This window comes from Trichomycterus rosablanca, chromosome 1 (assembly GCF_030014385.1).
Source record: "Trichomycterus rosablanca isolate fTriRos1 chromosome 1, fTriRos1.hap1, whole genome shotgun sequence".
In the NCBI taxonomy this organism is placed as follows: Eukaryota; Metazoa; Chordata; class Actinopteri; order Siluriformes; family Trichomycteridae; genus Trichomycterus; species Trichomycterus rosablanca.
In genome coordinates this window covers 4,224,804-4,237,841 of record NC_085988.1, presented here as the reverse complement: position 1 = coordinate 4,237,841, position 13,038 = coordinate 4,224,804, and the positions used below count along the sequence as shown (strand labels likewise).

The following is a 13,038-nucleotide window of genomic DNA, read 5'->3' as shown; positions in this document are numbered from 1 at the left end:
AAAGCTGCTCACTAGGTCTCTGTACTCATCCTCCTGTCCATCCCTGATACACCCAACCACCGCACAGTCATCAGAAAATTTCTGAAGGTGGCAGAGGTCTGACTTGTACTGGAAGTCGGTTGTGTACAAGGTGAAAAGGAAAGGGGAAAGCACAGTTCCCTGTGGTGCTCCAATGTTGCTGATGAGGCGCTCAGACTGGCAAGTTCAGAGCTGTATATACTGGGGCCTTTCAGTCAAGTAGTCCAAGACCCAGGTGATCACGGTTTTGTCCACTCGCATGTTCTTCATCTTTTCCCCCAGTATGCAAGGTTGAATTGTGTTGAAAGCGCTTGAGAAGTCAAAGAAAGTGATTTTCACTGTGGTGTTGCTCTGGTCCAAGTGTAAGTGAGCCCTCTGCAGTAAGTAACTCACAGCATCGTCCACGCCTACCTGCTGTTGGTAAGCAAACTGCAGGGGGTCCAGGAAGGGGCTGACCTGAGACCTCAGGTATGACAGCACAAGTCTTTCTAGGACCTTCATAATGTGGGATGTAAGGGCCACTGGTCTGTAGTCATTAAGTGATGAGGAATAGGACTTCTTTGGAACAGGGACCAGTTGTATTTAGGAGAAGTAGTGAGTGAGTGAGGTGTTTCCTGTACAAAGTGAATGATTGTACTGTATCACATCCTGTATCACGCAGTCAGTCCCAGCTGCAGCAGTGCAGTTACTGTACACTTCCACTCATCCAGGTTTTTGTACCACCATATAACACTGTGTGATGACAGCATCACTACCACTGCTGTAGTAACTCTTACAGTAATAATCTCCTGCATCTCCAGGCTCAATTCTACTGATGGTCAGAGTAAAGTCAGATCCAGATGCACTGCCACTAAAACGATCTGGAATACCTGATGCTCTGTTGCTAATCCTGTAGATCAGGAGTTTAGGAGCTTCTCCAGGTTTCTGCTGATACCAGGCTAAATAACCATTATCATGACCGGCAAGACTGGCTTTACAGTTGATGGTGACTGAAGCTCCTGAATCAACATGTTTTACTGCAGGACTCTGAGTCACAGTCGCCTGACCTCTGGATCCTGAAAACAATAAGAAGAATAAAGCGTTCACTACATGAAGAACCATGTGGAGTTTGAAGATCATCTAGTGGATCTTCTCCACATGGCAGAGCCTCCTCACCAGTAGAACATAAAGCATCATGTTACCTTGAGTGCAGAGAGCCAGTGTGCAGATGAAGATCGAGATGAAGGTCATGGTTGATGTGGGTGAAGATGCTGGTCAGCAGCTCTCAGTCATGAAGTGTTAAACTCACAGAGCTTTAAACACTGACAGAGCACTGAAGCATGTGGTGTGTTAGATTATTGTAATGCTCTTCTAACTGGATGTTCTGGTAGATCCATAAACAAACTCCAGTTAGTTCAAAATGCAGCAGCTCGAGTGCTAACTAGAACTAAAAAATTTGATCATATTACTCCTGTTCTATCATCTCTACACTGGCTGCCAGTTAAATTCCGCATTGATTACAAAATACTTTTACTAACCTATAAAGCGCTACATGGTCTGTACCACAGTATCTGAGTGAACTTATTAATCACTACAACCCAGCGCGTCCACTTCGTTCACAAGATGCAGGGTTACTTATAGTTCCTAAAATTAAAAAGACCACAGCTGGTGGAAGAGCATTTTCTTACAAAGCTCCACAACTTTGGAATAATCTTCCTGCCTCTGTTCGGGATTCGGACACAGTCTCAATGTTTAAGTCTAGACTGAAAACATATTTATTTTCTCAGGCTTTTGATTAGTATAGACAAAGGCGCAGAGCTTGGGGGTTCTTGGTGATAGAAACTTGTGGTGATCAGGGATGTTGGGTTGCTGTCGTTCTGCCTCTCTTATCCGATCACTCAGGTTTGATGACGGTGTGGAGATGGGCGCTGATGTCCTATGAAAGCCTTCATGACCTTGTTACCTGCTCGCTCTCCCTTTTAGTTATGCTGTAATAATTAGGGCTGCCGGAGTCTAAAACTCTCTGTAAAACTGTTTTACTCAACTAGCATTGTACATTATTAACTACATTCTCTGTTGTTTTACTCCAAAGGCATTCTGATGGAAACCTGTTTACCCGCCGAGGTTAAGGATTAAAGTCGAGACTGCCGTGACAACACTGCTGCTCGTGCCGGATGTGACGGGTCGGGAATAATTGCACCAAGAATGACAAGAAATCACTACAGACTTTATTGAAGACTAGAGCGAAGAACAACTCTATTATTATTTATCCATTTATTACCAGTTATCACTTTTAGATCATTTAATTCTGTGTTTGTATGCTCTGTGTAAATCGTGTATTTATTTAAAGTATCCTCCAGACCACCCAAGAAGGATGGGCCCTGCTGAGTCTGGTTCCTCTCAAGGTTTCTTCCTGTAATTTTCAGGAAGTTTTTCCTTGCCACAGTCGCCCTCGGCTTGCTCAACAGGGGTTTTTGTATCTGTTGGTCCTGGATTTTGTAAAGTTGCTTTGAGACAATGTCTGTTGTAAAAAGCGCTATATAAATAAAGTTGACTTGACTTGACTTGTGTGTGTGTGTGTGTGTGTGTGTGTGTGTGTGTGTGTGTGTGTGTGTGTGTGTGTGTGTGTGTGTAGAATCACTGGAGTGGAACAGAGGTTTTTGTACGACGGCTTCATTGGAATGTATCACTGTGCTACACTTTTGGTGGAGGAACCAAACTCAGCGTCAGTAAGTAGTTTTATTTCTTCTACATTAAAAACATTTTTATTTTTAATATCATTTATTAATCTTCATATAAATGTAGTGCCCCAATCCCCCTAAGGTGAAAGCTTAGGTCTATGTCAAGGAAATAAGGATGGGGCCCTGGGTCCTGTGAACAATGTAAAGTTCTTACTTAGTCTTAGTGTTTTCTAAATGATTTTCCTAGACAACCAACAGTACTCAATAAGTGAAATAAACCAACAAATATACTTAAATAACACACTATTTACACACTACATACTTATTTAACCCTGTTACTTTAAATAAACAAATAAATTAAATATACCTTACTTATAAATTATACAGTGTAATACACTGAAACACTCAAAAGTTATTACTTAAATAAGGTAAATAAAATATACAGTCCCCACTTTAGGTACTATATGACTAGCATGCATGCATCATATTAATGCCGGCAGCCAAATAAAGGTTTAACCTGTTGCAGGCCTGTTCCGTATAAAAGAATGCCACAATTCTTTACCTGTCTCAGGTGAATGAAACTTTACTCACGCCAGATTGGCCAACCTGCAGAACGATGCTCGGAGGAACGAAACTCCCAAGGATAAAAGTTCCACTATCAGGCGTTGGTGAAAACAAGGGTGTAACAGTCCTCATGCGGCCGTGAAAACAGTCCCTCAGTCTCAGGTACAAAGAACCGGATACTGACGAAAGTCCAACGGTTATAACCGTCTTCAATCGGCTGTACTATTACACACTAGCTCACTAATTGAAAAGCTAGGATACTCTAGGACATACAGTATATTGGCATTACTGACATTACAACACAGGATCATAGATTTAAGTCCGCTCTGATTGACCAAAGTGACAATGAGGAGATTATTACTAAAATGACTCAGTTTTACAATAGCAATACCGGTGCCAGGAAATCTACTCCAACAGCAGCCATCAGTAGTAAACCTTCCTATCAGAATACAGCCAGAAAAAAAACATGTCATAGAAGAATGAAGGCCGGGTAGCTAGAAAGGTTAAGTAGAGACCACCACCCTATAATCCTAATGCAACCATAGTTTGCTATTCATGTGATAAAGAGGGAAATGTTGCCAGAGAATGTAAATCTACATTAATCTCCAAAGGTGTCCCATTACTCCCAGGTTCATAGAAAGCTCAGAGAATTGGAGACAGCAATGCAGAAATATGGGAACTCACATGACATCTAAGGAATTGCTTGTAATTGTTTATTTTATGTTTTATTTTAGTTTATGTTTTTATTTATTTTATGTTTTAGTTCACTGTTGAGTTTATGTTTTATCAACTGCTTAGTTGTACATTTAAAAAAGGGGGTGGGGGCTTAATTATTTGAGTTTTTCTTCTCTTACAGTAACCAGGGCTAAAAACAATGCGGCAATGGGCCCTCCTAATGACTCTACCTATGGTCATCATGCTGCAGAAATGTCCAGAACAACAACCAGCCCTTCAGTCCTGGTGCAGTGATCACTTTCCAGTGTTTCCAGTTTTACGCAGCGTGAGCTGCAGCCTGAAATGGAATCAAAGACATAACTATTAATAACTGATGCTGATAGCAGTTTTATTTGGCCTCGAAAAGAGCGACCGCTTTTGGTGTCGGCTGATTGTCTCATGCAAGCTGGTCGCCATCATCAGCACCTTTATCTTCTCAAAGTTTGTAGAGATCACCAAGGTTGTCCCCTTCATATTGCCCTTCTCAGCAATGGCGTGTGGAGGACTGCTAGCGTTCAAACTACCTGAGACCTCATACCTCATTTTGCATTAACCAGGAGTACAATCAACAACAACAAAAAAAGAGCCAAGCTTAAAAAAAAAGTAATTCAAATGTATAACCGGTACTGTAGAAGTATTATCTATTAAATCCTAAAATCAACAAATATGTTGTAACATCAAAGAGAAACAATAAAATGTAGTTTTAGCTTAGTGCGTTTTGATTCATGTTGTGTTGCCTGGGTCGTGGTAAAAAGGACTATCATGTGAGTCACTTGAAAACAGTTTTGAACCATTTATCCAATTTCTATTTTCTCTGTAATTGACTGATAGAACTTGTTTTTGTACAAAGAAATGTGTGCATTCATAAGTTTGTGTGTGTATATATTACTTATATTGTACCAGTATTTAATGTTGTGCTGTATGTGGTCCGTGTTGAAACACTCAAACACTTCATTTAGGCATTCCTGTCAGATGTGATGGTTTTTGAACAAGAGTCCTTGAAACCTTGATGTTTATTTGTTTGTTCTTGTAAAGGAACCGTTATGATGGTTTTGCCAGTTGAGAGAGTGAGTACCAGTGTGTTTTGAGGCACTCCAACGTGTGACTTCTTAAGGCCAATGAGGGGCACCCTAAAGCAGGATGGTGTCAATCACTGAGTGCCACTCAGGGCAGGTGTGTGTGGTAAGCAGTTGTCTGATGCTTCAGGGCCAAAAGCATCAAAGGGGCGAGTGTAAGAATTATAGTATGGACCCAATTATGACTGGATTTAACTAGCTGCACTCAATGGCATTATTATCATGATCAATGTCTAAACCAGGGAGTCTCTCGCCAAATTTGGGGAGTTTATATAGCATATGAAAAAGCAGAGCAGGAAGAGCAGCAACAACTCTCACTGTGAGAACCAGAAGTTCTAATCAACTTGAAGGGATTATTACGAGTGATCAACAACCATCACAGACAGAGGGAAACTGGCCTGGACATAAAAGCAATGAAACTGACACCTCAGTTTTGATTGTGTTTTATATTGTCTGCACTCCTTTTGGTAATACACATCCTTCACAGGAAAAGCTTAAATGGTCGGCGGTATTTTCAACTGTACATATGCTGTGCTCTTCAGTTACTGGGTGTTACTGCTTCATCTTGGAACTTGCTGTCAGTTCAATTATCTATTAAGAGTTCTTCTAAACTCAAGTCCTCTCAGGTTTAGAGCTTCTGTTGTTAATATGATCTGAATATTCTGTATTTTCTACACTTTGGTTAAAAGCAGCAACAAAGCTGAAGTATCATGAAGTGATTTAAAAACATGATCTGATAGATGATTTGATGATGCTAGCAGCATCATCAAAGACACCACACACCCCGGACACACACTGTTCCAGCTACTACCATCAGGCAAACGATTCAGGACAATAAAAGCACGCACAAATAGACTAAGGAACAGCTTTTTTCCTAGAGCTGTGGCCTCCATCACACACCACAGAACTGGAAAAGACTGAGCACACACAAACACAGGACTATGGGTCACACACGGACTATGCAGCATCTGCACACACAGTTAATATTTAATATTTAAAGCAAAAATTTAAATTCACTTTACAAGAGAGCAAATATTTTATTTTTTATTTTTTAGAGTGTAAATAATTTTTCTGTGTAAATAATTTTAATTACTTGTATTAATACTACTACTGTCTTTCTTTCTTCTACTGCTGCTACTCTATTGGAGAGATGCCACTTGAAATTCCATTGTACTTGTGTATAGTGACAATAAATATTCTATTCTATTTTATTCTATTCTATTCTGAAATCCATGACTGATGCTCTGCACGACCCACTCCACCCATTATTCAGTATGAATAATTGGTTGTTATAATTTTAATAATAATAAAGCTTGTATTTAGGAGAAGTAGTGAGTGAGTGAGGTGTTTCCTGTACAGAGTGAATGATTGTACTGTATCACATCCTCCCCCTCAGCACCTGCAGTCGGTCCCAGCTGCAGCAGTGCAGTTACTGTACACTTCCACTCACCCAGGTTTTTGTACCACCATATAACACTGTGTGAAGATCCAGCTACCACTGATATAATGTAAACTCTGACAGTAATAATCTCCTGCATCTCCAGTCTCAATTCTACTGATGGTCAGAGTGAAGTCAGATCCAGATCCACTGCCACTGAAACGATCTGGAATACCTGATGCTCTGTTGTTAGTAACATAGATCAGGAGTTTAGGAGCTTCTCCAGTTTTTTGCTGATACCAGTGTAAATAACTACCACCATGAACATCAGGACTGGTTTTACAGTTGATGGTGACTGAAGCTCCTGGATCAACATGTTTTACTGCAGGACTCTGAGTCACAGTCACCTGACCTCTGGATCCTAAAAACAATAAGAAGAATAAAGACGTTCACTACATGAAGAACCATTTGAAGTTTGAACTTCATCTAGTGGATCTTCTCCACATGGCAGAGCCTCCTCACCAGTAGAACATAAAGCATCGTGTTACCTTGAGTGCAGAGAGCCAGTGTGCAGATGAAGATGGAGATGAAGGTCATGGTTGATGTGGGTGAAGATGCTGGTCAGCAGCTCTCAGTCATGAAGTGTTAAACTCACAGAGCTTTAAACACTGACAGAGCACTGAAGCATGTAGTGTGTGTGTGTGTGTGTGTGTGTGTGTGTGTGTGTGTGTGTGGAATCACTGGAGTGGAACAGAGGTTTTTGTACGACGGCTTCATTGGAATGTATCACTGTGCTACACTTTTGGTGGAGGAACCAAACTCAGCGTCAGTAAGTAGTTTAATTTCTTCTACATTAAAAACGTTTTTATTTTTAATATCATTTATTAATCTTCATATAAACAAGAGAAAAATAAGTATTAATAACAATAAATAAACCGTAACAGTAAATATTTAACCTTCAATAAAAACTGTGGTACCTTGTAACTCGACGTCCCCTAAACTTGAAATCTTTGAAACTTGACGCGCTTTTGTGGAGAAATTTGTTCTTTTAAACTCGACTTTTAGCTTAAACTCGAACTGTGTGGGACTGTCGCTTTGTTCACATTAATGCACATTAACGCATCATAAAATCATAACCGCTGCTTACCTGAGCTTCTCTTCTTCAAATTGAGACCAAATCTACATCAGTGTGTTGTTACATCAGGGATTTAATCCACTTGTTTTTCTTCTTGGAGACTTTTGGAGACCAACATGGACTCTTTTTACTTCTATAACTCCAGATCAGAATTAGTTAGAAGCTAAAAATGTAATATGGTGATTGTAAACAACATTTGCTACAGGAATAAATTGTTGGTAATGGAATATAATATTATAATATTATTTTTAATATATATAATAAAATATTCACATAATGAAATATATGCAGTTCCACAGAACCATGAAACACATTAACAGGTTTCACAAACATCCTTATGGGAAAAATACCTTGAAACTCAGTGCCACGCCCAGAACCAACTGACATTAAGTTAAGGTACCACTGTATATACAATTACTAAATATTCAATCTTTACTAAATACTTACAGTTTCTGAATATTAAAGACTGAATAAATGTGCAGGTGTTTTTGATGGTAAATATAAAGCTGGTCTCTGGTTGGTGAAGTTTGGTGTAAACTGGTACGAGTGACTGGTGCTGATGTAAAATCCAGACGAATGCTGCTGTGTGTTTGTGCTAAACAATGAATATTTCTGTAATCAGCTACATCTGGATGTGCTGCAGTCAGTTGTGTTGAATGCTAAAGTAATAAGAGTTGATATTGAATATGTGCTAACAGAAGCTTGCAGATGTTTCTACTGAACTGCAGTGATGTGAGAACAGTGTGCAGCAGCACTGCATTGATGATTGAACACAGATGAAGGTTTCCAGTCTGGATGCTTAATAAGCAGTAAGGAGGAAATGATGTGGAAACGTTTCTAAATGGGACTTTTTGTTCTGTTTCTCCTGTACAGCCGGTCCCACGGTGAAGCCGTCCGTGTCTCTGCTCCCTCCCTCCTCTCTGCAGCTGTCTGAGGGATCGGCCTCGCTGCTCTGCCTGCTGTCTGGTTACTCTCCACAGGGGGCGCTGGTGAGCTGGACGGTGGACGGCAGAGTGCTGGAGGACGGGGTGGTGACCGGAGCAGAAGAACTGAAAGAGGGCAGTTGGAGGCGTGGCAGCACCCTGACCCTCAGCAAAGCACAGTGGGAAAAGGGGGAGGAGTTTGGCTGTAAGGTCTCTCACGGTGGCGTCGATCATCCCGTCGTATTCAGAAAGAACCAGTGTGAAGGCTAGCAGCTCCCAGATAGAACTGAACATGGAGACACTTCCACATGCTTCTACAATGGAGTTTCAGTTCTACACAATGCTGCATTTCTGTCTTTCCTCTGTTCAGTGTCCTGTTGCTCTTCCTGTAGTTTTGCTGTGCTGAAATAAAGCTGGATTTTGGACATTGTCTGGTCTTTTCTTCTAGTTCATCATCATGATGAGTGTTAGGAGAGAAGATCTTTAGCTGGAGATTCAGTGCTGTGTGTTGTGCTTCAGTGAGTTTGGATGAAGGAAGTTGAACATCTGGTGAAAGTGCTGCTCTATTCTGGGAGAAAGCAGATCACTCAGCCGTCTTCATGCAAATCTCACTTTCACCCCCATGTTCTCTCACTTTAGTTTCTACTCATTATAATTAGCTGATTTTGGGTGTTTGTTGGGGGTCTGGTTACACTCTTAAAATTTAATGCTGCACCTTCAACTGCTGCATTTTCTTGAGACTTTAAACCAAACTGAAAATGCTGATCTTCGATAAATAGACTTTTATTCATGCCCCCACAGCTAAATGATTATTTGTGATAAGGTGGATAATGAGTATTAGGTGAAATACCAACTTATCCATAAACTTTTGATCACCTGTCCTTTTTCTCTTATTTCAGTGTTGCAACAGAGGTCCTTATTTTAGCAATACTTAACCACAGTACCTGTTTAAACAAGTTTCATGTCCCCTTCGATCCTAACAACCCCAGCACCATAACCATTAACTTTGCTCTAGGTTATGTTTCTAAATAATTCTCTTTGTGCCCTACAATTAAAATTCAATTTGCCTGGACACTGGCTCACATTCTCACTTAGACACCAACTATATAAGCTCATTCTTTTCATATAATTAACTAGAAGTTTTACTCTAACTATGTGTGATGAGTTTCTTTCAGTGTGCACACTTGTCAGGGACAGTTTCTCTCATATTCAACAAATGACACTGGAGTAGAAGATCTGAGCAGCAGGGTTTTTTTTTTTTTTTTTTTTTTTTTTTAAATGTTAATGTTCTAACAAATGGTGGAGAATGCGGGCAATTCGGTCCAGGTTAGTAATTCAATTTCAGAGTCAGATTTGAAAAATATTTTGGACTTCTTGCCCTCACCTAAGATATCTATGGCTTTTCGGGATAGTTTGAGAACTTTAACTTTACATTTTAATTTGACAGGTGCTGATTACAGAACCATTCTTTTAAATTGTTTTAATAATTCCATCACTGAAACTGACCTTGTGCTGGAAATTCCCACTTGACCTCGTGATTACGATCTTCCATATCATTATTCTGTTAACACTTCTGTGCCTTCTCATTCTGTTGCTTCTTCTACACATGGTACACCCACGAATGGGCAAAACATTATTAGAAGATTGGAGCAAGTTCTTAGTGGACCACGTTCACAACATTATAATGCTAATTCAGGACCTGAAGGAAGCCCTGCACGGGATCCTGCTGTTCCTCTTACATCTCATACGCAATTTGTTTTTGATTGGCATATGGTCTTAAATGTCCATGCTTTTTACAAGGAACTTCTGTACTTCCTAAATTGTAGGAACAGTAAATCTGCTGATTTATCTATTTCTTCTACAACCCCAAATCAGAAAAAAGTTGGGACAGTAGGGAAAATGCAAATAATAAAAAAACCAGATTTTCTTAAATTTACTTTGACTTTTGTTTGATTGCAGACAGGATGAACCTGAGATATTTCATGTTTTTTCTGGGCAACTTTATTTCATTTATTAATAAACATACATTCCTGCATTTCAGACCTGCAACACATTCCAAAAAAAGTTGGGACAGTAAAGCATTTACCACTTTGTAATGTTGTCATTCCTTTTCACCAAACTTACAACATGTTTTGGCACAGAGGAGACCAAGTGATTTAGTGTTTCAGCTTTTATTTTGTCTCTTTCTTCCTGCAAACACGTCTTATTATGTGCAACAGTACAGGGTCGTCATTGTGGCATTTTTTATTTCGAAATTCTCCACATATTCTCTATTGGGGACAGGTCAGGACTGCAGGCAGACATGGACTGTACTCTCACCTTTCCTCTTTATGCTGTATAACGCTGTATAATTTCAAGTACAGGTCTGAGTTCTGTCATCTACAAACGTTGTCAGATGACTCAGCAGTGGTTGACCACTTTGTCTCATAGTCTAGGAAAAACCACCTTCTCTTAAATGTGGCCAAGATGAAGGAGATGGTTTGAAAACTCTCTTTATCCTAAAGGAAGAGGTAGAGGTAGTGGAGGGCTACAGATATCTGGGTGTTCATCTTGACGACAGACTGAACTAGAAGTGTAACACAGAGGCTGTCTACAGAAAGAGCCAGAGCAGACTTTATTTTCTATGGAAACTCAGGTCTTTCACTGTCTGCAACAAAATGTTTCATCAGTCTGTTTAAGAAAGTGCAATTTTCTAAACAGCATCAGAGCCAACGACTCAGAGAAGCTGAACAAGCTTATAAGGAAAGCTGGCTCTGTTCTGGGATTTGCTCTGGAGACTCTAGAGCTAGTTGTTGAGCTAAGTATCTTGCACAAGCTGATCAGTAAAATGGACAACACCTCACACCCAATACACGACCTGCTGATTAAACAGCAAAATACTTTCAGTGAGAGACTCAACCAACTCCACTGTAATAAAGAGAGATACAGGAGGTCATTTCTGCCCACTGCTATTTTAATCTATAATTACTCTCACTGGTGCAAGAAGAGGACAGAGAGCTCATAGTACCCATGAAACAATCAATCCTCAAATGGTGCTATTTGATATGCAAATTTACACATGGTACTGTTTTATTTGTACAGCGCACTATTGCACACATGCAGTCTATAAGAACAAAATCTAAAGGTGTAGTTTATATTCTTATATTTTGACATTTTTAGATTTAGGTTTTGGCACCTTTGTACTAATGAACATGTATTTGGACTGGGATTTTGAAAAAGAACATGGTCAGGTGTCCTGTTCCACAGTGAGGAGAACACCACAAAGAGAGGAACATGCTCAGTACTGTAGTGCTTTGTAGATGATGATGTTCAGTGGAGTGCAGCTTTAGCAGCTCTGCAGATGTTCTCAGATCAGTGTGTGTTTCAGAGAACTTCCTCTACAGCTGAGGGAGGTTTTTGTACCAGTAAATAACACTGTGTAAAGGGAAGGCTGTTATACTGCTGACAGTAATAATCTCCTGCATCTTCAGCCTGAACTCCAGTGATTTTTAGAGTAAATTCTGTACCAGAGTAACTTCCACTAAAACGTTCAGGAATCCCAGACTGACGATTAGTTGCGTAATAGATCAGGAGTTTAGGAGCTTCTCCAGGTTTCTGCTGGTACCAGTGGAGGTTGTTGCTAATGCCCTGACTGGCTCTGCAGTTGATGGTAACAGTTTGTCCTGGAGAAACCGAGTGAGATCCTGGAGTCTGAGTCATGATGGTTTCTCCAAACGACTCTAAAGAGAAGAAGAGAGAAAAGTTGAAGGTGATAAAGAGACGGTGATGGTGAGCGCTGATGTTGGAGGACTGATATGAAGATAGTAAATAAACAGTGAATCTCACGTTGAGTGAGGAGGCCGAGTGTATTCAGCAGTAGAATCAGAACCTTCATCATTGTGCTGCGTCTCAGTGAGTCTGAAAGTCCTGAACCCAGTCTGATCAGAACTACAGCTCTTATAGTGTGTGTGTGTGTGTGTGTGTGTGTGTGTGTGTGTGTGTGTGTGTGTGTGGAATCACTGGAGTGGAACAGAGGTTTTTGTACGACGGCTTTATTGGAATGTATCACTGTGCTACACTTTTGGTGGAGGAACCAAACTCAGTGTAAAAAGTAAGTAGTTTTATTTCTTCTAAACTAAAAACATTTTTAGATTACTAATAACAATAAATATACATTAACTGTAATATTTAGTGATTGTGTGTCTATTGATGGCTGAATATTAAAGACTGAATAAATGTGCAGGTGTTTTTGATGGTAAATATAAAGCTGGTCTCTGGTTGATGAAGTTTGGTGTAAACTGGTACGAGTGACAATGAATATTTCTGTAATCAGCTACAGTCATGTGAAAAAGTTAGGACACCTCATGAGAACTTTTGTCTTTTTGAACATATTTAAACAAAATGAACATTTCAGCTTCATTAAATGTTAAAAATTACTTTTAAACACAAGCTGTAAAACGCAATGAACAAAAACGGAAATTGATTGTGAGTAAAAAGTTAGGACACCCTCTGTTTTAATAGCTGGTATTTCCCCCTTTGGCTGAAATAATCTCAGTTAGATGTTTCCTATAACCATCTACCATCTGACATC

The 13,038-nt window shown here is 39.9% G+C and overlaps 1 pseudogene and 1 gene segment (V, D, J or C); one reads left to right on the top strand and one right to left on the bottom strand.

The window, feature by feature from the left end:
- Positions 1 to 13,038, top strand: part of LOC134316941 (zinc finger protein 850-like) — a 1,214,164-nt pseudogene that overhangs the window by 507,153 nt on the left and 693,973 nt on the right.
- LOC134317652 (immunoglobulin kappa variable 3-15-like) lies at positions 11,832 to 12,552 on the bottom strand. The segment is given in 2 exon segments: positions 11,832 to 12,187; positions 12,294 to 12,552. Coding segments are annotated over 2 exon segments (408 nt in total).